Below are 21,527 nucleotides of genomic sequence, written 5' to 3'. Positions count from 1 at the left end.
CTGACGGCTTTGCACGGCATGAAATGCAGTCCTCGGTATGTTTGTTGTTCGTCGAGGAAAGCAAGCAACAGCGCGATTCATGGCACGACATGGGACCGTTAGGCTGATCGTCGGGATCGTCACTGACACGGACCTCGCAGTATCTCTCGATGCCGAGCACCAGGCCCAACCCTCTGGACCTCAACAATGCCACTCCACGACGTCTGCCCAGGTTGGCAGTGAGGAACAAGTCGCCGGACGAGGTCGTTGCCAGTGAGACTTCGCAGTCTGGAGATGACATCCATGGCGAGATCCAGCCCGTGCCTGTCCACCAACATACCCTCCCGACCGTTCGACGAGTACCGAGCAAGCCCATCTTGAAGACCGATCAACGACATCACCGCCACGACTCCAAGGACAGCAATGCCTCGGATTATCATCCGCGTGGACGTCAGCCCAGCAAGAGGAAGAGTTCAGGCGTGTTGAGCTTCCTCACGTTGAAAGAGCCATCGACCTCTGCTCTCGACCAGTTCGCCGAGCATGAGAGGAAGAAAACCGCTCAGAAAGGCGCCAAGTCTGTTACTGCCGTCATGGCTGGTGTCTCGTCTCAGAAACTGCCAGACCATGTGCCTAAGGTGAATAGCAAGTGGGACGGACTGCCAGAAAGCACAAAGCGTGATCAGAGGGACACGGACAGGATGAAGAGAAGTTCGATTATATCAATGGGCTCCAGTGGTCGTGGGCAGTCTCCGAGAAGACGGTTTGGCTCGACCTCGAGCAAACCCGCTGTGCGTCAGTCGCAGGACAAGAAGAGGACCACTGTTCAGGTCGCGGAGATTAAGGACGACCGACCGATGAGTGCTAGGACGATGGATTCTCCGCCACCTCCAATCATGATACATCCGGCTCTGAGAGGCCCCATTGATCAGACATTCTTGCACTCGCCCTCACACTCAGCTGATCATGCATGGGCAACTTCACCGGAGCTGGATCTGCCAGAACTACCCACGCTTCAGGATCGAGACTTCTCTAGCGGCGCGGCCACGTCTCCTGATGCTTCACCGCGAACTCCAGTCTCCGACCCAGCGTCAATAGCACGCCCGAAAGATTCAATCAAAGCTTCAGCACAGCTCAACTCCGCGATGGATCCCACTGCGACGTTCTGGCTCACTGATTCTGACGAGGTCATGGTTAAGAGTGCAGGACCAGACGTTCTTGAACCACCTACGAGCTATCCAACGCTGCGGTCTCCTCTATCTGCTACCAGAGTGGAATTTGTTGAGCCCATTGCTGAAGAACGGGACGTAGGATCTAAGCAGAGCGTTCGAATCATCTCACGCAGCCCAGGCACAGACGCAAGTCCAGGACTCGTGCGCAACTTCTCGCGTCCCTCGAACTACTTTCAACAACGATCAAGCTCCAACATCTCCAGCGGATCATCAACCGTCGTCACACCTCCAGTACATTCGCCAACCTTCTCCGCCGTACCATCTCCATCGACAAGACCCACGACCATGGCATCGAGCATCGCACCAGCAGATCGCGCGAAATCGGTCTCGCCCATTCGTGCCTTTCCCAGCGACACCACCCTCAGAGATCGACCCTGTCAAGCACCGCAAATCAAGAAGAATGAGGTCTTGCCTTGGGAGATGGTCGAGCCGCCACCTGAGCCCGCTACATCCACCAAGCAACCGTCGACGAAGAACGACTCGGGCAAGCTGAAGCGGTTGAGTTATAAGCTTGGGAAGAAGTAGGGGCTTTTTCTACTTTGTATTTGATGATGAGGCATCGAGATTTGCATTTTGGTAGGGTCGAGGATCGGGAGGGGAGCATGTGTTTTTATACTACTGCATCATTTAGCGTGGGATGATCATTTTTAGCGAAGGAGTTTCGGGGAGAGAAGAGACTATTCGCTCCGTAGCGTTTCTGAGAGATGTTTTACGCTAGCTATCGATGGATTCACACGTCATGACCATTATGAGAATTACCACCTTCACCCCTGCATCCCCTCACGACCTACTCCCCACCCCCCGCCCTCCTAAACCTAACCCTCACCCCCTCAGCCGGCCACATTGTCAACCCAATCCCTTTCCTCAACCGCTCCCCTCCACCAACCCCCTCCACCCCCTCAAACCGCTGCAACATCCTCACAAGCACATACCCGGCCTCGGTCAACGCAAATTGCTGCCCCAAACAAATCCTGGGCCCGCCGCTGAACGGCAAGAACTGCCACGCGGGGATCTTACCTTCGCCCCAGCGTTCCGGGCGGAAGTCGAGCGCGTCCGGGCCCCAGAGGTCGGTGCGCCGGTGGAGGAGGTAGACGGAGAAAGTTACGGTGCGGTTTGCCGGGAGGGCTATGGGGCTTGTTTGGGTGGGGCCGCCGCCTACGGGGAGGGTGGTGGGGCGGGTTGTTGTGCGGTTGTTTATGGGGACGTCTGTTTGAGGGGGAAGGGGTTAGTTTTTGGGTGGTATGGGAAGGGAGGAGGGGGGAGGGGGCCACTCACTAGGATGTAACCGCAGGACTTCATTCAGGAAGTGCTGGAGGTAGCGACAGGCCTTCAGTTTCGCGAAGGTGATGGGTTCGCCGCCGGGTGGGAAGTCCCTCAGGATGGCCGCGCGGAGTTTGTCGAAGACGTCCGGGTGGAGGGCGAGGCGCTCGAAGGACCACCCCAGAAGGCCCGCGGTCGTGTCGCGGCCCGCGATGAGGATGGCGAGGGTCTGGTTGCGGAGTTCGGTGCGGTCTTGGGTTTCCGTCGCGAGGGCCGCGAGGAGGTTGTATTTCTTGCTTGTGGTGGCGGCGGCTTTCTCGCGCGCGGCCGGGTCGAGCACGCGCTGGACGAAGTGCTCGGTGAAGGCGCGGATGCGGCGCACGGCGCGGCGGAATGGGAGGCCGTCGGCGAGCCAGTAGAGGGATTGGCCGCGGATGCGGTGCATCATGTATTCGCTGGCGAGCTCGAAGTCGGCCATGAATTGTTTTGCTTGGGAGGTTTCTTGGGGGTTGGTGTGGTGTTGTGGTGAGGTGTTGATGGCTTGGGAGTTGACGGATTCGCCGAAGAGGAAGGCTGTGGCTGTGTCGAGCGTGAAGTTGTAGAGTAAGGGGAGGAGTTCGGTGCCTTTGGTCCAGCCTGTGCTGTCTGTTGGGCCTAGGGCGTTGATGAGCTGTTGGGCTGCTTGCTCGGTCTCTTCCATGTCGTTGATCTGCTCGCGGTTGAATTGGGGGCGGAAGAGTGATCGTGAGTGTTCCCAGTCGCTGTGATTGTTAGTCGGGGTAAGATGGCGAGAGGGGGTGACTACAAACCTGCCATCACTCGAGAAGATGGAGTTGCCCAATATCGGCTGGTCATGTTAGTTGCTGGGCCGTTGCCAAAGGATATGGCTTCTCACGTAAAATTGATTGATCCTCATCTTGCCCATTCCAAAGTCCTGTCCAAGCGTTAACGGCAGCCTTCTCACAACATTCACCTATCCCACCTTGAATTGCGTCGCAAGCATAGCCTGGATATTCGCAGGCTCAATGGTATCAATCTCAACGGACCCATCAAACTGCGTGGCTTGAACGGTGTTGGCATGCTCGAAAAGACGCCCGAACCCATCTTCAATCACATCGCCACCATTGTTCACAATGTCCATGAATCGGAACAGACGCTGCCAGCCATTGATGATTGAGAACGGCCAGGATCCAGATACGTTGTGTGGTTTCTCACAGCCATTGGCTTTGGCGAACCGGGCGAAGTTGTAGGACTTGATTATTTCGTAGACGATCTTGAAGAGGAGGAGACCAAGAGCCACGAAACCGACTTGTGCGAGGCTGAAGGCAGCCATGGTGGTAGAGTTGCGGTGGGTGCACAAAGTACTGCAGAACAGGCTACAGCACCTATATAACAATAGATATGAATGAAAGGTGCTGTGCCGTGACTTCCAACAGTAGTGCCTTAAGGATGCCACTAATTCTCCAAACCCCCAAATCCTTCGGGTTGAACCAATATGGTCGCCTATACGGCGCTTCAGCGTACATTTTACTTGTTTCATGCGGTTCGTGAGTGCCTCTGAGTTCCAGACTCCGGCCGTAATCGTCAGCTGGCATGTGGTACAGCGCAATTGATTGGCCTCGACGATGTGTGGAGGCGAGCAAAAGGCGGCTGGAAGGCTGGAGCTGCAGCTGTGTGCATGCCTCGTACTGGCGCATTCGTGCTCGTTTTCAGCGCGCTAACTCATCAGTAGTAGTAGTAAGCATTGTCCTGGATGTAGCTGCTCGAGGAGTTCCTGGAATGGCTTTCCGTATAGCTGGTCTCATCGTTGACCTACATGATATTGAGTAAAGATCTCCCCGCACAACATGCCAGAGGTATAACGTGGAGACACGCTCCAGAAACGAAGTACGTACTACGTACGAAACGAGCCTGCTATCAAATTGCGTCTTCTGAAAATTCTTCCGAAGACGACTTACTGTCCTGATTGTATGACTGACTCGATATTTCTGCCTTCGCCCTGACGACGCTCTGCGCCATCACTCACCGCATGTACCCGTCATGCCACGAGCTAGATGGAAAGCCTCGACAAGTCCTTGAAAGTGGATCCAAGCAGCGATCATGACTGCAACGTGAAAGACTTGATGGCTGGCGCCAAATGTATCGAAGACGCGAGGCAGCCATCTCTCCGGAATCTGACCACATTAGCTGTGACCGGCAATCGGATCCAAGAAAAGGAGGAGAAGCCGAAGGGTACAGGGACAACTTACTCTTGTGGCGTATATCGCGGCGCCAACAAGATTTGAGACGGCCATCCAGCCCATGGAGATCAACGACATACGCTGCTTCTGGACCTCCCATCCATATATGAGAAGTCCATGGAGTACAAAAACAATTGAACTTAACCCAAAGCCTGCATAGAGACTGGCACGCCAATGACGGAACCGTGGCGATGCGAAATCAGGGGCTAGGGTAAGGTATGTGCAGCACACAGCAGTGCTAGTTGTCTATTCGTCTGATCAGCGTCAATGGTAAACAGAAGCTATGTTAGTTCTACTCACTGTCATCCAGTAGGTCCATCTCAACTTGCTGTCGCAGAAGAAGCCGTAGAAAATAGTCGGAACCCCTGCACCCCACATCAAGACTAGAATGCCAAGGTAGTCAAGTCTGTTGCAGAAATGCGCATAGTTGCAACTATGGTTACAGAGGATATGAAACCTATGTCAACTGTTAGCGACAGCTGTATGTCCAGACACTGTGCACTTACGTGGCCGAAAAGACAAAGCATACGGCGACGCCGAGGCAGTAAATGGATATAACAAGCAAATATTGCACCTGTGCGCCCGCTTCTTCGACGAAATGTCGATTGTAGAAGTAAAGTGGCAGTATCATGAAAACGACCGCACCGAGCATATGCGAATACGCATTGAACAGTCTGATTGTTGAGATACAATAGACTCGCAATGGACACCCATACAGACCCGGAGGTTGGCCTGCGGCAGTGTAAGTGTGTGTGGTAGCTATCATGTGAAGTGAGACCAGCCTGTAACCAGAGACTATGTACTCATTGTCCTGCTGCCATTTCGGTATCTCATGCCACAAGAGTAGTCTCCACGACTTGATAGTAGACCCATGGGTTGGCTCGTTTTGACCGTCGAAAGGTGTCTGACATTGTTTGGACGGGCTTGAGGATCCTGCGTCGGGCCCCATCGATCCGAGTTGAGAAGCAAACTGAGGAGGCATTATGATCAAACAGTAACGAACACTGAGTGTAGAGGGTCGGGCTCAGGGCGTCACATGCGGCTAGAACTCCTTTAAGCAACCGAGGAATGAGGCGATGGCGCATTGGCAACACACAAAGCCCAAGGTGAACATGGTGCCAGATGCCATGGCATTCATAGCCATACTCCAGCCGAAGATGTGGACATGGCGGCGACACATGTACAGGTCCCAGAAAAGGTATCCCAGCGTAAAGCTTTGCGTTAGGCCTGTGAGGCCAGTGTACCCCGATATCCGCAGCTCCCATTCCTCGTGCGCGCCATTCTCCCCTCTCACCATCAAATAAAATAGTGGAGAGACTCAATCCATTAACCAAACAGCTCGGGATGAGCCTGACGGCATGGACGTGCCAGTTGATACTGGTGCTCTTATCAAGCTTGTAGTAGGTTTTCGAGAAAATGTAAGCAGATAGAAGAGGCGAAAATTTATGCGCCAAGTTTGCGTACAAGCCCAGCGCAAAGCAGACCTCGTGTATGTGCGCGGGAAGGTTTGACGAAGAGAGGGCCTCAGCACGGGGATGGACAGTGCCTGCAGCTGTCCAGGAGCCAGTGCTTGTTTTCAAACCGCTAGCTTGAATCGTATGAATATCTGATCGGAGTGTAGTTGTTTGGCCCGTTCAGGTCGAAAGGCGTAGGCATTTCTGTGAATCGGTCCTTCCTGATGTGAGGATTGGCCCGTTCACCTCAGAGGATCAAAATCACTCATGTCGAAGGACAGTGCTACACAGTCGAGTTGAAGGCAGAGTGCTTCGTTGTCCTGGTCCTGAACGAATCCTAAACGACACCGAAAACTGCGAGCAGTCGGTTTGCAGCTCTCGCGGAAAGTGCTCTCTCAAGGCGGCATGCTTTGCCTTCAATCGAGCTTTTTAGTATCAGGTCTGTCGCCTTCCCATGGTAAGCCTTTGGCAAGTCGATCTCTCAGTTGCTCAAGTCGCTCGCCCTTCTCTATCCAACGCTCTTCCAGCCATCTCGCCAATTGGTCGGTGTCTCGTGGAAGCTTCTGCAATTCATGCCGTTCGACGTGTACGAAAAATTTCCAGTTCTTGTTCAGGTGAGGCTGGTACAAAGTCTGCCAGAAAGTCGGAGGGGCCTGAAACAGCTTGTCGTCTTTAGCATATGCAATGGTCATGTCGTACACAGCCTTGACATGGGGCGTCTGCCGTAGCTTCTGCACGGAAGCGATGAAGCCTTTTGTGCGTGGGTAGAGGGTATGCTTCGGAAGAGGCTTATCGTTGGCCTTGCACCACTTCTCGGCTTCGATACGTTTGGATTGGGTGAATCTGGTGGCTTCGCTATAGGATATAAGCCCTGCAGCACGTTCAGCCTCGTTCCTGCCTGATCAGGTCGGTCTGTTTTTTTCCCCACTCACATGTCGGCCACTGACGCTGCAACACTCCGGCAAAGACTCTGTCCATCTCACGCTGGTCCTGCATCCACTTCCGACTGACCAACGGCATCCCCATTGCCCACAGACCCCATCCGAGGAAAGGCACCCATCTCAACTGCTGCTTGGCAAACCATCGACATCTCCCCAGCATGCCACAGTGCACCGCGACCTCCTGTATCATGTAGAAGTCGGTCCACTCAACGTGGTTGGCCACCACGATGGCACTCTCACCGCGAGGCAGCTTGTCAGCGCCCGAAACGATGATCTCGGCATGGTTGACGCGGGTGAAGATGGACTGGATGCCGCGCCACACCGACTCTGCGATGCTCGAGGAGAGATTGTAAGCCAAGGTCGGTGCTACCGCCGACACGGGCAGCAACAGGGACAGAGCGACATCAGCGAGGAGCAGATGGACGAGCCATGGCACGAAGAATACGGCGCATCGCAGCGACACGGCGAGGGGATTCGGCATGCTGCTCTCCTGCACTCACATTCATCACAGACTGATGACAGTTTCACAGTCTAAGCCACCGCCCGTCGTCGGTCGAGTGTGTGGTCTGTCAGGTGACACAACGTCAACCCTACGACCGAAGCAGGACAGTGACGTACCGGCACGGACCATGGACAACGGGCGCTACGGCAGCATTCAGCATTCAGAGCAAAACAATCGGGATTGTGAGTGCGCTCCTGCGGCCCAGGTGTGTGCATCACTCAGCAAACATATATCAAAACGGCAATCATTACACGTCTAAACGATCCAACAGTCATCTGATCCGGGGAGTTATGGCGAAACCACTGCGAATGTCGAGATGAAGACGCCGAATTGAGTTTGGACGGCCATGCACGATCCCTGCGACCGATTCCAAAGAGCCAACAGCTGAACTTCAGAATCCAGACCGCGCGGGCCAATATAAGCGTGTGCGACCTCCAGACTACGACTACCGCTACCATCGCGCATTGTGCCTTAATACTTCTCTTCAACCTCGTCGATACACGCCTTCCGCCGTGCTCTCCACCGACCCGACGTAGCGCAGGTTCGGCCGCACATGACAGCGGCGGGACGAATACGCCATTGCAGTGTACACTCCCGATCTCCCCAGCAGCCTCGTCAGCACTCGCGCCGATATCCAGGCGTCCGGCCGCACGCATACCCTTCTACAAAGTCTTACGCGCAGCCTTCATTCCAAATCTTCTCGCGACCGTCGAGAACAGGTCACGGCGGCCACAAGACGCCCGTGTGCGAACCGCAGTGACGAACTTCCCGTTTCAAGATTGGCATCAGGTCGACGGGTTCCTGCGTACCACCAGGGTGAGCAACTTCATTCGCTTTGCGCCCTCTTACTTCATGTCCACCCGTTGTCATTCGTCCCCTCGTACTGCCACTCGAGTAACGTGTGGCCGAACTTGGTGATCATCACAATTTGAGTTGGACACACGGCCTCGCAGGAGGCCTCGACATGCACACGACCATTTGAATCTCGGTCGCCTCCGATCTGCCTGCGGTATATCACAAATATCCTCCAGTCTTTCCCAAATACTCCACGTCCACAAGTCACAGTTCCCTTCCATCGCGCACCGCTGACACCGCCAACCAGGTCATCGATCCGTTCTTAGTGTTCTTCCATCAACCAACGAAAGCAAGCCACAATGGCGACCTACTCTGCTGGCGGCCAGTCCGTTCCTCATGGCCTTCCACAGGATGACACGCTCCACCAGGATATGGGCTATGGTGAGTAGACCCATTTCTTGTCCGAATCGTGCCCAGGCATATCGTAGTCGAATGTTTCAATCAACAGGAACAATGTCAGACACCAGGAAAAGCCATGTCCAGGAGACATCAAGATGGGTGGAGCTTGCAGATGCAGTGTCCACTGCAGAGCAGCACCTTGAACACCTGATCGACCAGTACCACATACACCATGTCAGGGCCCGAAGGTCAAGCCATTCATATTCTGGTATCCAGAATAGGATTCTGAGTCGCTTGTCATGCGATTCCTAACACCGAGCACTCGTATCTTTCAGTTCACTGTACGTTCAAGACTGACTCAAAGCCCGACAACGGCGAGATTGAGTTCGAAAGGGATCTTGACACTGCAACTGGCTCTTGCAACGAACTGCAACAGTTCAGAGTAGAGCTTTAGCAGAACATGTCTGTCCTTTTCGACTCATTGTCGCCCGTTGTGGTGGCATATCCAACAGGCGCTCCTTCTTCCGTTGCAAGCAGCGATAACAAAAGCCCAATGGGTGGTCTGAATTTCTTCAAGAACCTCAGCTCGGAGAAGAAGCAAACAAAGGGTATCGTCTACTCAAAACTGTGATTGACACATCTGACAGTACTATCAGATGGCCAACCTCCAAAGCGTCGAGGTCCCAAGCCTGACAGCAAACCGGCTTTGACTAGACGACAAGAGTTGAACCGACAAGCTCAGAGGTCGGTTTCTATCCACCTTCTTTACGAGGCGTACTGACTTTTCAATCAGAACGCATCGTGAGAGAAAGGAGATGTACATCAAAGCCCTCGAACAAGAAGTCCTCCGCCTCAAAGAGAGCTTTTCTCAGACCAGCCGTGAGAAGGACGCGGTCATCGAAGAGAACCGTCGACTGAAAGAACTCCTCGCCCAACACGGCATTTCATACGACTTTGGCAGCTCACCTATCAAATTCAACCGCGAGAACAGTTCATACGGGCCCAGCTCCAGCGGCAGCATCTCTGGCAGTTATCGTGGCGCATCAGAGAGCACAGGCTTCAGCCCACCACCACCTTCCATGTCCTCCCAACCCAACCAAGCCCACAACATGGCTGCCTTCCAGAACAATCAAATGCGCAACATGGCACAACTGCCGTCAAACAGACTTGACTACGACCAGATTGGTATCAACTTTGTCTTAACGTATGACTCCCATGGCAACCCAATCAACCTCCCCGGTCCTTACCCATCGCCACCGCCGCAAGGCTAATCAAACACGCCTCACGACGGTATGCCCCATAAACCATCACAGATCCGTTTCAGCTGACGCTCACATTCTCCCTCTAGGCTCGAGCGGCCCTGCATGGACCACATGCAATACCTCATGGTCCGCTCTATCAACCCCTCCGGCCAACCCTTCCACCATCCCATGGAACCCACCGACGACGCCGACCACGACCACATGTCCGGACACGCACTCATGGCAACGGGCCCTCCCTACTCGACGCTGATGGAGAAGCCCGGCGAGAAGTATCCCCATCAAATGCCGCCCGACATGGACAACACCTCCCTCGTCAAACTCCTCCAGCTAAGCTCACGACTCCCCCTCGATCGCGAAGGCGAAATCACACCCGTCATGGCCTGGTCCATGATCTACGGCAACGACCGCGTCGGAGACCTTGAAAAGAGCGACATCGAAAGGATCAAGCACGACTTGTCTACCAAGGTCAGATGCTATGGGTAAGGGGGTGGTGAATTTTTGTGTGTTTGCCCGTCGCCGACTCAAACTGACGTTTTTTCGTGATGCATATAGGTTTGGCGCGGTGATTGAGGAGTTCGAGGTCCGCGATGCTCTCAATGGCGTTCTTGCTGAGAAGGATGGGGGGCTTAGTGAGGCGATGGCTTTGCGGCAGATTTCTTTGGAGGCGTGATGTAACAATAGTAATGGGATATGAATTATTGAGAAAATATGAGATTATTTGGGAGGATAATGTTGAGCGACAGAGATATACATGTGTTGGATGGCGGCGGTGATGATGAATTTGAAAACATGTACGAATACCATTTTTTTGACATTACGTTGCTGATCATCAGTATGTACGTTCACAACTTTTCCGTTTCATCTCTATCCATCCCTTCATCAACCCCAATTCTGCCACACACATCCACACCCACCACTCCCCCCATCAACACCAGCCCCGTCATCACCATCACCATCACCTCGCTTCGTCACAACATCAGTCCTATTCCCACCACCAGGAACCCCCGCCGCATTAACCAACACCCCACCAACACCCCTATCCTCCTCAACCCACACCTTCTGCTCCCCAACCACCCGGCCCTCCCCATCAACCCCATAACAAAAAACCCCCTTCTCCGCGGCGGTCCCACCATGCCGATCCAACGAGACCGTCACCGGATAAGGAAACGATCCGGGAGGGACCATATCATTCGCGGAGGAATTCTTCGCTTCGACACTGCCATTCCCTACCGAAGAAGGCAGAGCCGTGACGCTGGACCTGCGCGTCCAGATCTGCACGTGCAGGCGCGTCTGCGCGAAGGTGCACACGGCGGTGGCGTTGGCGAGGGGGACGTTGCTGGAGAATTGTAGGGTGCTGTTGCTGCTGAGGGGGCTGGTGAGGTTCGCGGTGTAGAGCGTGCGGGCGAAGTAGGTGTAGAAGGCGTAGTGCTCTGTGCCGAGGCCGCGGTTGTAGAGGCGGAGGGGTTGCGCGGTGACGAGGGGGTACAGGGTTTGTGGGAGGGGTTGTCCGTTGGGGAGGAGGGCGGGTTGGGGGATTTTGTCGGCGGGGGCCGTGGATGCGTTTTTGGGGTTGGGGTTGTTGTTTTTGTCGGTGGGGTCCGAGGCGGGTGTTGGGTAGGGGTAGCTGAAGTTGGAGGCGTCGGTGCGTTTGTGTACGTTGGCGGGTGACGCGGCGTTGGGTAGGGCGATTGGGTCTAGGAGGGAGATGTAGAAGGGAGTTTGTTCTCCGTTGTACGGGGCGGCTGTGATGTTGTCGGTTGTGCGGCCGAGGAAGACTTGGTCGGCTTCGGAGGGTGGAGAGGGGGAGGGCGTGTAGAGGTAGGAGGTCCAGGGGCTGCTGCCTCTTTTCGTGAAGCGATGTAGACGGCTCGTCTGCTGCGATCGTTTCCTATTGCTCTGCTGCGCCAGAGCCGTCTCGTTGTTAGGCAAGGTCCCGTTGCGAAACCTGATCTCCAGCCGAAAGTTCGGGAGGCCACCAGCACTTTTCTCTGTCAGAGGAGGAGCCGCACAACTCCACATACCCGACGGTTGCACGCAAGTGTCTCGGGACTCGGTCTTGTTCGGCTGGATGATTGTGCTGATACCGGTGACAAGGGGCGGGAAACCAGTCAGATTGACCCAGGCCGCTTGCACGGACATGTCATGATGGCGTTGCGGGATGAAGATGACCATAAGGACGACGAGGAGCGCGAGGAGGGCTGCGCCTGCAAAGGCCAGGAACCAGAAGAATCGGCGGTACCAGGGTTCTGTTGGACCTTGGGCTTCTCCGCTGCGAATTGTGAGTTGGCCGAATTTGTCTGTGCCGAGTCGCGGCTTCTCGCTGAGCATCTGGGGTGGAGGGAAGAGCTCTCTTTCACCATCCGATATCCCCAGGCCGTGGGAGTCTTGTCTGGTGTGAGGTGGTCTTTGAGGAGGCTTTTCAAGGACGGGTGGCTCTGGCTTCAACTCTCGAGTCTCTTCCCGATGTGAAATGGTCGCGGCGCCCAGCGTTGCATATCCAAGACCATATTGGGATGGCGTTGGCGCGGGCTCGACTTCAACTTCTCTCTGCTCACCCCGAGAAGACTGGGGCCCCATCATCGTCGCTACATGAGCATCCTCGACAACCGGCGTGGCAGATAGCGGCGACATCATCGTGTCCATGGTTGCTTGAGTGAAGCCACGCTGAGGTGGTGCCCTGGAGAGGCCCGCACTCTTCAGCTCATCTTCTGATGGAGTTGAGAACATGGCCATTCCGGTTGGAACTCCTTTGGGTTTTGAATCTTGCGATTCCGGTACGGGAGCATCACTTTCTTTCCTGCCAGCTGCAGTAAACCGCCTGGCGGCAGCTTCATCATCCATCGACATGGTCGTATCGGGACTGAACGCACTGCGGCCGATCTCCTTAGGCGACTTCGACACTCGGATGGGAATAAAGACGCTATGGGATGGACTCCAGCCAGCTAGATCACCATCTACCGAACGAGACTGCAGACACAAGCTAGGGAAGTGCCTATTAGGGTTGTAGTAGGCGGCGGCCTCGCCCGTGCTCGGAATCCTGTAGATGTTGATAACTGAGGAATCTGGATCGATCGCCCCTGGTGCGGTATCAGACCTCTTGGGTATCCGTCTCGTTAACTCTTCCTTCCCTGGAACATCAACACCAGACGCTGGCGCAGACCGCAGCGCCGTGTCTTCTGGCGAGCGATGAGTGAAGATAACCCCAGAGTGCGGATCGGAGGCTCCCATCGACGCTGCGTCACTCAGAATGGGGTCGGCATATTCTTCTCGTAAAGGTGGCGAACGCCAAAATGTTGGAGTCCTGGCTGAGAATGGCGACGTGATGATGTTCCACCAGCCTTTGCTACGTCTCGGTGTCGGTAGACCGGCTGTTAAGGCTTTGGACTCTCGAACAACGGCCCTGCTCTCGTCGATGTCTTGAGATCTGGTAGCTATCGGTGCCTCGAGAGAGACTGTGCCCGGCTGTACGTCTTCCTCGAAAACGGTGGTTGCCGACACTCTTGAGTTATGCACCGTTGCAGACTTTGCGCTGACAAACAATGGCAATGGGGGAACAGGTGGAGTTTTGCCATCTTGAGCGGATCTCGGAGCGCCGGTGGTGTATCTGGAATACATGCTCGAAGCCGGTCGATATCCAGTGGTGTGGAAGATCTCTAACGGGGAGAAATGTTCTTTTGCGGGTGTTATCACTATTCTCGGTGTTGCAATCTCTTGGCCGGTCTTTGGATCTTTGATATACCTGGTTTCAATCGGCGATGAACGAGGTAAGATGGGTGAAGGGCTCTTCGTGTAATTCGACACTGTGGATGGTGACAGAGCGATGCCAATGGTGATAGCCCGATCGGAAGGGGAGATGTCCTTGTTGAGGTCCAGTGGTGATGGGCGAAGTCCCTTGATGCGACTGTGCAGAGGAGGCAAAGTCAAAGAGCCTTGCGCTGATTTCTGGATCCTCGATGCAGAGATAGCCGGGCCATCTTTGAGGATTGCTGCGCTTCCCAGATTGAGCTGAGCCGGCGAGATTGGTGGTGGAAGTGATCGTTTGCGGTTTGGTTCGATGTAGGAAGGCTCTTCTGCTTTTGATCGCGATGCAGCTTGTTGTGCATGAGCCTTCTTACGAGCCCTCGATTCCTCGAAGCTCACAAAGGTCAATCCTTGCACTCGAGATTCAGCAGGTACCGTCTTGCCCAGACTTGCACATTTGGTGTCTACGGTCAGCTTTCCAGCGCCTCGTGAACGTTTGTTGCGTTGAGACGATTTGCGTCTGGTGCTGCCGCTGAAAGAATGCATGTCTCGAGTTGTGCAGTCTTCGGAAAGTTCGTAAATGGGCGCCGGCGCCGGAAATTATGCTGTAAGTGAATGGAATGGCACCAAGGAGACTCGTTAAATGCAGAAAAAGACAGGCTTGGTACAAAGGAAAGCGGCCGTGATCAGGAACTGCAGAAGAGTAGGAGGTTGAAGAACATGTACTCGAGTCCAGGACTCGCCTGCCTGACTACGTAGGACGAACACGTTGAAACCCACTGTCTCATTGGCCGCAAGTGCACTCTGGAGAGCCGCTTGCGCAATAACACTGTTGCTATGCCATGTGGAACGTGAAGGCACTGGAGTGTAGTCGAAACGGGTGAGCGATGCTGTAAATGGGGCCTGGTTAGATTGATGAGTTGCGGCGTGGAAGCATCTCCAATCGACAGCGTCTGGCGTGGTTGTCGAAGCGCTGGGATAGCCGCCGTACAGGGGCGGACCGACGGCCGTGCTTCTAAACATGGAACTGGTCTGGCCTGCGTCAGACCATTATAGAATGAGACAGACGTGGTGCGACCGCCATTGTTGGCCTTGGACATTGTCGTCGTCAACCTTGAGACAAATGGAGGAGAGAAGTCAGAGTTGATGTCCCGGCGCAAGAGGAAGTGCGTGGCGGGCTAGCGTCGGGAAGAGCCGTTGGTCTCGAAGCTTATTGCTTCAGCGACCGACAACACGTCTTCATGAGCTGAGTCAATCTGCATCTTGTCACCGAGTTTCCCGAGATACCTCTCGATGGATATACCTGTACAGATCCTATGTACTTCGCTCATGTCTCCTGAACGAGCCGGTCCTAAAGCTTGATTTCAAGGGACTGAATGAGAAGTATTGTCTATCCAATTCGATTCATCGCGAGACGGAGATGTTGTCTGCAAGGCAGTGATTTGATATCGTCGCCGTTTGGGCTATCATAGACGATAGACGGATCTTTGTCATGGCCGCGGGAATAGCACCTTCATGCTGCATAACATACTGGGCGAAGCAACAGTCGTCCAAACTATCGCTACCGGTTACGACAAAGACGCTGTGGGTCGAATCGCTGGCCAAAGTCCATGAGCAAGCAAGATATCCAAGACGCACTTGTAGATCCAGAGGACCCTTCCCACCTGGACAAAGCGGTAACAGAGGTACGAAACATCTTCGCATCTATGTTGGATACTCGCCATGCTGAGACGAATCCAAGCTTTTGTGCGACAAACGAGAAAGATGCGCCATGTATGTTTGGGAGGAGTTAATATCACGCACATACCTTGACGGCCCTGTATGTGTGATGAGCGATGCTGTGCATGGTGAGTCACGGACGTGGGAATCGATCAGGAGAAGATCACTACTGCGTTGGAGATTCGATGGGATCCTATCATCGATTTCGACGACGAGAAGTATAGAGACGAGGCAGTGGCTATGACGGGTACTGAACTCAAGAAGCAGGACTGAACGTGAAAGGGTGCCACTTCAACCGCGAACATTGCTCATTTCACTAATTTCCATTCGCATCAACCGGCTGGGCCACTCATGTTGAATGACATGACGCTCAGCATCTAGAGAGCGTAAGTACTCTAATCAATTTAATCACCGCAGTCTCAGGCTATCCGACACACTAGCGAAACGCAACCCAACGACATCAAACCCACGCCTCTTCCGGATCAACTCGCCAAGTCGCGCAGCCCGTATCCACCGTTCCGCCTTGCTTGTCGGAAGTACTGCTCGTATCGCACTGGTCGACCGGCATCCGCAAGATGACCTTGCACATAAGTTCCTGATCGATAGCCCCACATTTCTTGGGAGTGACAGAGACGACGACGCTGTGTCCCACGACGGTCGAATAGGTCTTCGAAACTGCGTTGTTTTTCCTGAGCCCGTCATACGCGTTGACCTGGTCGCAGAACTTGTCGATTACGGAGGTCAAGGCTTCTCGGGGTACCTTGAAGCCGGAGTCGTAGCAGTGGACGGAGTCGCGTTTTGCTAGGGTGAGGTCTGGATGTTGGAGACTTAGCTATCAACAACGTTCTCTGGTCGATTCGGAGATGCTCACCATCGGGACTGCTCAGGACTTCGGCGATTGGGTGCGCAAAGCCGTTCGAGCCGAAGAGAAACAGCACGCTGAAAAGAGCGGCGAGGGATTGCATGATGAGCAAGGCTGTCTTGGTGGCGGTGTGAAGTAGTTGAGTAGGCTGGATTTTGTAATTGAGCTCTTGGCTGAACAACTCTGAATATATATACACTAATCTGCAATTCCACGTCCCACGTCAAACTGCGAGCTGAACAGCCACTGCAACATGAATGATAATGAGTCTTCACCGATGCTGTCCTCAGCTTCTGCGATGTACTACCACCGCGAGCGCCACAATACAGCGACATCTCGGTGCTACGTAGTTTGACCGGTGTAGATTTACAAACCGACCAAGTTCAGAATATTGTCTGAATCGACCTACAAGTCGTGGCAAGACAGCTTGGTTGCAAGGTCGCTGGGTTTATAGTATAAGTTCTTGGTATGAATAAGGCATTTTGTGTCCTTGGATTGCAGTCAGAGTAGAGACAACGTTAAAAATTTGTAACAACTAACTAGTCCTTTCATGTTGGATGAACGACTAGCAGCATCTAACGAGTGTAGGTACTACAAATACAACAGGGACCAGCTTCTACAGAACCACCCGATAATACAACCTCTACTACAAGTTCGGATCAACCCTCCACTTAGCACAGCCCGTATCGACAGTCCCTCCTTGCTTAAAGTTCGCACTATCAGTGTTACATTCGTCCACAGCTTGGCGCAAGGTAATCTTGCACTGGAGGTCCTTGTCGATGGCACTGCACTGCTTCGGTTTGACGGAAATGATCGTTTCTGCGGAGTTGCCGAGCGAGAAGGACTTCTCGACGGCTTTGTTCTTTCGCAGGCCGCCGTCGCTGTGGACTTTGTCGCAGAAGTCGTCGATGGCTTTAGTCAGCTTTGCTCGTGTGGTTGCGTAGCCGCCGTGGTAGCATCGGACGTTGTCTCGGCGTTCTAAGGGGACGTCTGGAAGGTTTAGTATGGAGAAGTTACGTCTTTTCTTCGATAGGCATACGTACCATCTGGACTGGCGAGAGCGTTAGGCGCTGGATGGGCGAACCCGGTGGTGCTGAAAAGGAGCAGGAGGCTCAGGATTGTCACGAATGTCTGCATGATGACAGAGAAGGCTGTTCTGGTTGTGATTTGGATGGATGTGTCTGATATTGTGGATTGCAGGTGGGTTGGATGATGGAACGGATTTCTAGGCTGTCGATTGATGAATATATATTCCGTATGTAGTTGCTCATTTCCAAGTAATTCCAAGCATTCGAGGATGAGCTGGAGGCTGCTGCGGCTGGACATTTTCACTGATTCTTTCTTTCGACATTCGTATTCTATGTGGTGTAGCACAGCTATATGTGCTGCGCAGCATGAACAACTGGGTGCGACGCGATTCACCGGCTGAAGTTCCTGGACAAGTAAGAGACAGTCGGTAGAGTCTTTGAGCCGCACTCAAAATGGCTACAGACCAGACATGCTGCGTATGTGGCTGCCTCACTCTCCGGCCTTGTGACATGTACGATCCCTTCCGGGTTCTTGGATGCTGAACTTCGAGTGTCTATCAACTGCGCCTAGTAACATGCAGAGCGGACTATTCGATCGGGCCAAGAGTTCGAGGCGACGTCGAGTGAATTGGCAAATCTGTGTTGCGGACCCAAGTAGCATAGACTGCTTGGTCGTTCCAACGACTTGGTCGGCATCCTGCCCGTTGCGATCGAGCGTGAGGTTACCTGCCAAGTGAGGCTCTGTCCTTGGAGGGCAAGAGGTGATTTTGGACTCGGGATCCTGCTGGCTCTGAGCAGGAGTGTGCAGTATCCAGAGATGGATCAGCGACTGAGGAACATGATGCAGTTTTGTGCGTGAAAGTCGGAGTAAAGATATCGTTGGTGGAACCCGCTTTGCACGTGATAGCGTGATAAGTTCTTGCTAATGCAGGGTCGGACAAGCTTGGACCACTGCAATGACGCGCTTTCCTGGACTTCAATTGTGAGACAACTTGAACAAACGCAGCTCCCTGTCCCTTCTCTAAATTCGTCCATCTTTCAATCATGCCTCCTCGGGAGGCACTGTCAGAGAGAAACAGCAACAACACCATGGCACAATCAAACGCTGATGGTAAGCGAAAGCGCGTCGAGATAGACTTAACCGTCAGCGACAACGAGACAGACGACGATCTGGATGCTCCAGTCAAGGCCCGGAAGAACGGAAAGTCCACCAATGCAAGCCGGGCTCCATCAGCATCAGCATTCCCAACACCACCAGCGAGTAGTGCTCGTAGTGGCTACGAGAGTGTATACAGTGCTCCAAGCAGCTCTTTCCAAGCATCGTCGCAACAACACAGCTTGGCGGAGCGGAACGCGTGGCTGGCTGATGATGTGGACGTCAATGAGATTCTGGAATCCTCGCAGGACTATGCCGAACGCAGTGATCAGCTCGAGCACTACGGCGACTTGCCTACCAAGATTGTCGGCGTTCGATACTATAATGGATACGCAAATGCTGGTATGTCATCGCAACAGGAAGGTCAATGCCCACACTTGTGCAAGTTGTACTAACTCCATCGCAGGCCAACAGATCTTGATACTCAGAGAGCCTGGCAACCCATACGATGGCAATGCTATCCGCATCGACAACGTGGCCGGCGACCAGATCGGTCACATACCTCGAAAGGTTGCAGCGAAACTCGCCCCATACATTGACAATCGATTGCTTCACCTCGAGGGCCAGCTGGCCGGCGAGATCGGCCAATTCGATTGCCCACTCACAGTTCACATGTATGGCGCCGATCCAAATACAGCGGAAGGTCAATCTCTACAGGAGAAGATGGCAGCCGACAAGCTGCCGACCAAAGCTCTCAAAGAAGCCGAGAGGAAGCGCAAGCAGGAGGAGAAGGAGCGTCTCGCTGCTGCAAGACGTGCTGCCGTCGCTGCAAAGGGCAAATATACCAACCAAGCCTCGTCTGCTGGCGATAGCAGCACCAATCCGATGGACCTGTCGGACATTCTCGAGGCATCGGAGCGCATCAACCCCAGAGAAATCAGTGGCGCTGCAGAGAAGCTGGGTGCCACGGAGGAAGACTTGAAAAACATGCCCATGGCTGCAAAGCCAGACGGCATCAAGACACAGATGCTTCCCTACCAGTTGCAAGCGTTGCAATGGCTTCTTGATCAGGAATCACCCAAGCCACCGGGGTCGACCAACGAAGAATCTGTCCAACTGTGGACGCAGAGCAACACCAACGGTCGATACACAAATCTAGCTACTCAATTTGTGACCTCAGAACGTCCTGAACTCGCGTCAGGGGGTCTCTTAGCTGATGATATGGGACTTGGAAAGACGCTGGAAATGATCTCGTTGCTCGTGGCGGATGCTGGGAAGGGCACAACGCTCGTAGTTGCACCTCTTTCCGTTATGTCCAACTGGTCTGGCCAAATTGCCACGCACGTCAAGGAGAGCCACAAGCTGGAGGTCTACACGTACCATGGAGCGGGCCGAGTGAAGATGTCTGCTGAAGACTTTGAGAAGTACGATGTCGTTGTCACCACCTACCAAACCCTGGCCATGGACTATATGCCAAAGAATAGCTCCAAGCAACCAGAGAAGCGACTACGATCCACTGGACTGTACAGCGTCAAATGGCGACGTGTTATCCTTGACGAAGGCCACAACATCCGGAACCCCAAAGCCAAGGGCACTGCAGCGGTCACAGCACTCATGTCCCGATCTCGTTGGGTGTTGACCGGTACGCCAATTGTCAACTCACTCAAGGACCTGTACTCTTTGCTTCGCTTCGTTGGTGTCAGTGGCGGCTTGCAACAGCTGGACATCTTCAACCGTGTGCTGGTTCGGCCAATGAAGAACGGCGACGTGTCCGCGACGTGGTTGCTGAAGTTGATCATGCAATCATTCACTTTGCGCAGACGCAAAGAAATGGCGTTCATCGATCTCAAGCTGCCGCCACTGGAAGAGTTTGTACATCGCGTCGACTTTACCGAGAAGGAGCGCGAGCGATACGATGCGTTGGAGAAGCAAGCCAAAGGTGCTTTGAACACTTTCGAAAACAAGGGCACGGCCGCGACGTATTCTCACCTGCTTGAGGTTTTACTCAGGATGAGGCAATGCTGCAACCACTGGCAGTTGTGCGGCGAGCGAGTGACGAACTTGCTCGCTCAGTTTGAGAAGGCGAAGACTGTCGCACTCACGCCCGAGAACATGAAAGCCCTGCAAGACATCCTGCAAGTACAGATTGAATCGCAGGAGGACTGTCCGATCTGCCTCGAGAGCTTACACCAACCGGTCATCACCAGCTGCGGGCACTCGTTCGGTCAGGAGTGCATCGCCAAAGTGATTGAGACTCAGCACAAGTGCCCAATGTGCAGAGCCGAGCTCAAAGATGAGACTTGCCTGGTTCCCCCTGCTCGCGATGGCGGTGAGGATAGCGCGGACGAGGACCTTGACGTGACTCAATCATCGAGCAAGCTGGAGGCACTGATGCACATACTCGAAGCAACCAAAGGCAATGGCAACAAAACGGTGATCTTCTCACAGTGGACCCGCTTTCTGGACATTGTGCAGTCGAGACTGGACAAAGATGGCTACAAGTATTGTCGACTAGATGGAACCATGTCGGCGCAGAAGCGCGATGGGGCATTGCAACAGCTTGAGGGGGATAAAGACACGACGGTCATGTTGGCATCCTTGGGCGTGTGTGCGGTCGGATTGAATCTTACCGCCGCGAACAACGTCATCCTCAACGACACTTGGTGGTAAGTTGAACGGGAATATGTATCGAGAAGCTTCAACTAATGACTTTCAGGGCGCCTGCGATTGAAGATCAAGCGGTCGATCGCGTCCACCGGCTGGGTCAACAAAAGGAAACGAGAGTGTTCCGGCTAGTCATGGACAAGAGCATCGAAGAGCAGACGATTCTGGTGCAAAAGGACAAGAGGAAGCTCATGATGGTGGCATTCTCGGAAAAGTCCAACAAGAGAGACTCTGCTCGGACTGGACGACTGGCGGACATTCGAAAGTTGTTAGCCTGATGAGCAAGCGAATGTCGCAACAGCTTTTGTACGAGTACGGCAAGCGCGACGCGTGGGCCCTCGACGCCAACAAAGGGT

The 21,527-nt window shown here is 53.9% G+C and overlaps 9 protein-coding genes across 9 annotated transcripts; 3 read left to right on the top strand and 6 right to left on the bottom strand.

Annotated features, from left to right (window-relative positions):
• Nucleotides 1-149: 149 nt before the first annotated feature.
• On the top strand, nucleotides 150-1,733 carry M409DRAFT_16814 (uncharacterized protein; the record flags this gene model as incomplete). Its single annotated transcript, XM_033803780.1, has 1 exon — nucleotides 150-1,733. One exon carries the CDS (start codon nucleotides 150-152, stop codon nucleotides 1,731-1,733), a length of 1,584 nt encoding a protein of 527 aa, XP_033673749.1.
• A 262-nt stretch (nucleotides 1,734-1,995) lies between these two features.
• On the bottom strand, nucleotides 1,996-3,801 carry M409DRAFT_16813 (uncharacterized protein; the record flags this gene model as incomplete). The annotated part of the gene is made up of 5 exons (XM_033803779.1): nucleotides 1,996-2,414; nucleotides 2,484-3,229; nucleotides 3,278-3,315; nucleotides 3,364-3,402; nucleotides 3,451-3,801. The coding sequence occupies 5 exons, from the start codon at nucleotides 3,799-3,801 to the stop codon at nucleotides 1,996-1,998; spliced, it is 1,593 nt and encodes a 530-aa protein (XP_033673748.1).
• A 561-nt stretch (nucleotides 3,802-4,362) lies between these two features.
• M409DRAFT_62526 (uncharacterized protein) lies at nucleotides 4,363-5,690 on the bottom strand (the record flags this gene model as incomplete). Its single annotated transcript, XM_033815212.1, has 5 exons — nucleotides 4,363-4,382; nucleotides 4,504-4,642; nucleotides 4,718-4,954; nucleotides 5,009-5,165; nucleotides 5,215-5,690. 5 exons carry the CDS (start codon nucleotides 5,688-5,690, stop codon nucleotides 4,363-4,365), a joined length of 1,029 nt encoding a protein of 342 aa, XP_033673747.1.
• Nucleotides 5,691-6,578: 888 nt separating this feature from the next.
• On the bottom strand, nucleotides 6,579-7,584 carry M409DRAFT_49376 (uncharacterized protein; the record flags this gene model as incomplete). The annotated part of the gene is made up of 2 exons (XM_033811226.1): nucleotides 6,579-7,033; nucleotides 7,095-7,584. 2 exons carry the CDS (start codon nucleotides 7,582-7,584, stop codon nucleotides 6,579-6,581), a joined length of 945 nt encoding a protein of 314 aa, XP_033673746.1.
• A 1,675-nt stretch (nucleotides 7,585-9,259) lies between these two features.
• On the top strand, nucleotides 9,260-10,731 carry M409DRAFT_62540 (uncharacterized protein; the record flags this gene model as incomplete). Its single annotated transcript, XM_033815218.1, has 5 exons — nucleotides 9,260-9,407; nucleotides 9,456-9,543; nucleotides 9,593-10,003; nucleotides 10,148-10,540; nucleotides 10,614-10,731. 5 exons carry the CDS (start codon nucleotides 9,260-9,262, stop codon nucleotides 10,729-10,731), a joined length of 1,158 nt encoding a protein of 385 aa, XP_033673745.1.
• Nucleotides 10,732-10,940: 209 nt separating this feature from the next.
• Nucleotides 10,941-14,348, bottom strand: M409DRAFT_49374 (uncharacterized protein; the record flags this gene model as incomplete). Its single annotated transcript, XM_033811225.1, has 1 exon — nucleotides 10,941-14,348. The coding sequence occupies one exon, from the start codon at nucleotides 14,346-14,348 to the stop codon at nucleotides 10,941-10,943; it is 3,408 nt and encodes a 1,135-aa protein (XP_033673744.1).
• A 1,633-nt stretch (nucleotides 14,349-15,981) lies between these two features.
• Nucleotides 15,982-16,486, bottom strand: M409DRAFT_16809 (uncharacterized protein; the record flags this gene model as incomplete). The annotated part of the gene is made up of 2 exons (XM_033803778.1): nucleotides 15,982-16,334; nucleotides 16,393-16,486. The coding sequence occupies 2 exons, from the start codon at nucleotides 16,484-16,486 to the stop codon at nucleotides 15,982-15,984; spliced, it is 447 nt and encodes a 148-aa protein (XP_033673743.1).
• Nucleotides 16,487-17,029: 543 nt separating this feature from the next.
• M409DRAFT_16808 (uncharacterized protein) lies at nucleotides 17,030-17,520 on the bottom strand (the record flags this gene model as incomplete). Its single annotated transcript, XM_033803777.1, has 2 exons — nucleotides 17,030-17,373; nucleotides 17,427-17,520. 2 exons carry the CDS (start codon nucleotides 17,518-17,520, stop codon nucleotides 17,030-17,032), a joined length of 438 nt encoding a protein of 145 aa, XP_033673742.1.
• A 935-nt stretch (nucleotides 17,521-18,455) lies between these two features.
• M409DRAFT_62523 (uncharacterized protein) lies at nucleotides 18,456-21,449 on the top strand (the record flags this gene model as incomplete). Its single annotated transcript, XM_033815211.1, has 4 exons — nucleotides 18,456-18,522; nucleotides 18,595-18,909; nucleotides 18,974-21,173; nucleotides 21,224-21,449. The coding sequence occupies 4 exons, from the start codon at nucleotides 18,456-18,458 to the stop codon at nucleotides 21,447-21,449; spliced, it is 2,808 nt and encodes a 935-aa protein (XP_033673741.1).
• Nucleotides 21,450-21,527: the final 78 nt, after the last annotated feature.

Source organism: Zasmidium cellare, assembly GCF_010093935.1.
Source record: "Zasmidium cellare ATCC 36951 unplaced genomic scaffold M409scaffold_2, whole genome shotgun sequence".
Lineage (NCBI taxonomy): Eukaryota > Fungi > Ascomycota > Dothideomycetes > Mycosphaerellales > Mycosphaerellaceae > Zasmidium > Zasmidium cellare.
Note: the sequence above shows the minus strand (reverse complement) of the source record. Positions and strands in the feature narration are given on the sequence as shown.